Source organism: Nanorana parkeri, unplaced genomic scaffold, assembly GCF_000935625.1.
Source record: "Nanorana parkeri isolate BGI_ZX_2015 unplaced genomic scaffold, ASM93562v1 scaffold4578, whole genome shotgun sequence".
NCBI lineage: Eukaryota > Metazoa > Chordata > Amphibia > Anura > Dicroglossidae > Nanorana > Nanorana parkeri.
This window is the reverse complement of record NW_017310840.1, coordinates 2,988-5,191: the sequence shown is the minus strand read 5'-3', so window position 1 is coordinate 5,191 and position 2,204 is coordinate 2,988. Positions and strand designations below refer to the sequence as shown.

General features: G+C 63.7%; 1 protein-coding gene across 1 annotated transcript in view; it reads left to right on the top strand.

Moving 5' to 3' along the window:
- HGH1 (HGH1 homolog) overlaps window positions 1–1,590 on the top strand; it is an 8,325-nt gene extending 6,735 nt beyond the window's left edge. The window contains exons 3-4 of the mRNA XM_018575739.1: window positions 148–270; window positions 1,456–1,590. Coding sequence (XP_018431241.1) covers window positions 148–270; window positions 1,456–1,590 — 258 coding nt within the window. The remainder of the gene's footprint in view (window positions 1–147; window positions 271–1,455) is intronic.
- Window positions 1,591–2,204: the final 614 nt, after the last annotated feature.

Here is a 2,204-nt window from a genome sequence, read left to right as displayed (position 1 = left end):
GAGGCCACGGGGGAGGGTAGAGCGGTGCTGGGTCTGTGGTGGAGGTCACGGGGGAGGGTGGGGCATAAGGAGCCTGGTGGGGGAGGGGATGATGATGATGATGATGGATATGTTGGGTCCTAATGTCCGGTGCCGTCCTCCTTCCAGCTCGGGGCCACGCGTGAGGGGCGCTGCATCCTGAAGGAACGAGGAGTCTACCTGATCCTGAGGTCGCTGCACTCCTGGGAGACGGATCCCGCCATGCAGAGGACCTGCGAGAAGGTTATACAGGTCAGTCAAGGGGCCGGCTCTGGATCTCGGGGAGACTGGAGGGTACGGGGCCGGCTCTGGATCCCGGGGGGGACTGGAGGGTACGGGGCCGGCTCTGGATCCCGGGGGGACTGGAGGGTACGGGGCCGGCTCTGGATCCCGGGGGGACTGGAGGGTACGGGGCCGGCTCTGGATCCCGGGGGGACTGGAGGGTACGGGGCCGGCTCTGGATCCCGGGGGGACTGGAGGGTACGGGGCCGGCTCTGGATCCCGGGGGGACTGGAGGGTACGGGGCCGGCTCTGGATCCCGGGGGGACTGGAGGGTACGGGGCCGGCTCTGGATCCCGGGGGGACTGGAGGGTACGGGGCCGGCTCTGGATCCCGGGGGGACTGGAGGGTACGGGGCCGGCTCTGGATCCCGGGGGGACTGGAGGGTACGGGGCCGGCTCTGGATCCCGGGGGGACTGGAGGGTACGGGGCCGGCTCTGGATCCCGGGGGGACTGGAGGGTACGGGGCCGGCTCTGGATCCCGGGGGGACTGGAGGGTACGGGGCCGGCTCTGGATCCCGGGGGGACTGGAGGGTACGGGGCCGGCTCTGGATCCCGGGGGGACTGGAGGGTACGGGGCCGGCTCTGGATCCCGGGGGGACTGGAGGGTACGGGGCCGGCTCTGGATCCCGGGGGGACTGGAGGGTACGGGGCCGGCTCTGGATCCCGGGGGGACTGGAGGGTACGGGGCCGACTCTGGATCCCGGGGGGACTGGAGGGTACGGGGCCGGCTCTGGATCCCGGGGGGACTGGAGGGTACGGGGCCGGCTCTGGATCCCGGGGGGACTTTGTTTCTCTAGTTTCTGGTCCTCCTGTCAGCTGGGCGGCTTCTCGATGTCCCAACTGTCACTGAATTTCTGTGCAATGGAGAAAGTGTGACTGACGTTCTGGTACCGTCCAGTAGGGCCCCTCCCCCCCGTACTTGTTGTTCCCATAACTGAGGCATGCTGGGTAGGGGAGGGAGACATACGGGGCCCCATTTATAACCTTGGTGACCTTGTAGGGCACACTGTTGGCGGGGGAGGTGTTTGCTGGTGTCCCGATCTCCTAGAGGCGGCGGTATAACCCGGCTGTCATAGAATTCCTGTGTCCCGCTATAGACGGGAATTCATTGATTTTACGGCAGATACAAAAATCTTCTTTTTTTTGTCTTTTTAGGTTCTGATTGGAGATGAACCCGAACCCGACTTAGAGAACCTATTGGAGGTGACGGTCCCACCCGAGGTGGAGGAACAACTGAAGCGCCTGGATGAGGAGGAGGAGAGAGAGTTACAGGAAGAGACCGACAAGTGACGGGAGGAGGAGACTGTGTGCTATCTATCCCGCCCCTGAGGAGGAGTCCCTGGGCTACTCATCCCGCCCCTGAGGAGGAGTCCCTGGGCTACTCATCCCGCCCCTGAGGAGGAGTCCCTGGGCTACTCATCCCGCCCCTGAGGAGGAGTCCCTGGGCTACTCATCCCGCCCCTGAGGAGGAGTCCCTGGGCTAATACAAAGAGAGACCTCCTCCACTCGGGCTTGTGGGAGGGGCCGGCCAGAGCGCCGTCCATACTCCTCACCCCGTACAATCCGGTCACCTCCAAGCTTGTGGTCTGTGCCTGACGGTCGCTCGCGCCTGACGCGTTTCACCCAATTGGGCTTCGCTATAGAGTAGGAAGTGGGCGGGATCTTATTTCTGTTTCACAGCAGCAAGACCCTCAGGATAATTCATGGGTGAAACGCGTCAGCGGTGGGTGACCCTCCGCCACGGATCACAAGCTTGGAGCTGGCTGGATTCTACAAATAAAAGCACGGGCTGAAGATTGGCTGTGACCACGCCCACCATCTCATCCTAAAGTGTGACCACGCCCACCATGTCAGCTCTGTGGGTGTGGCCGGGAGGATTTTCCCTCTACAGATAATGAAATATA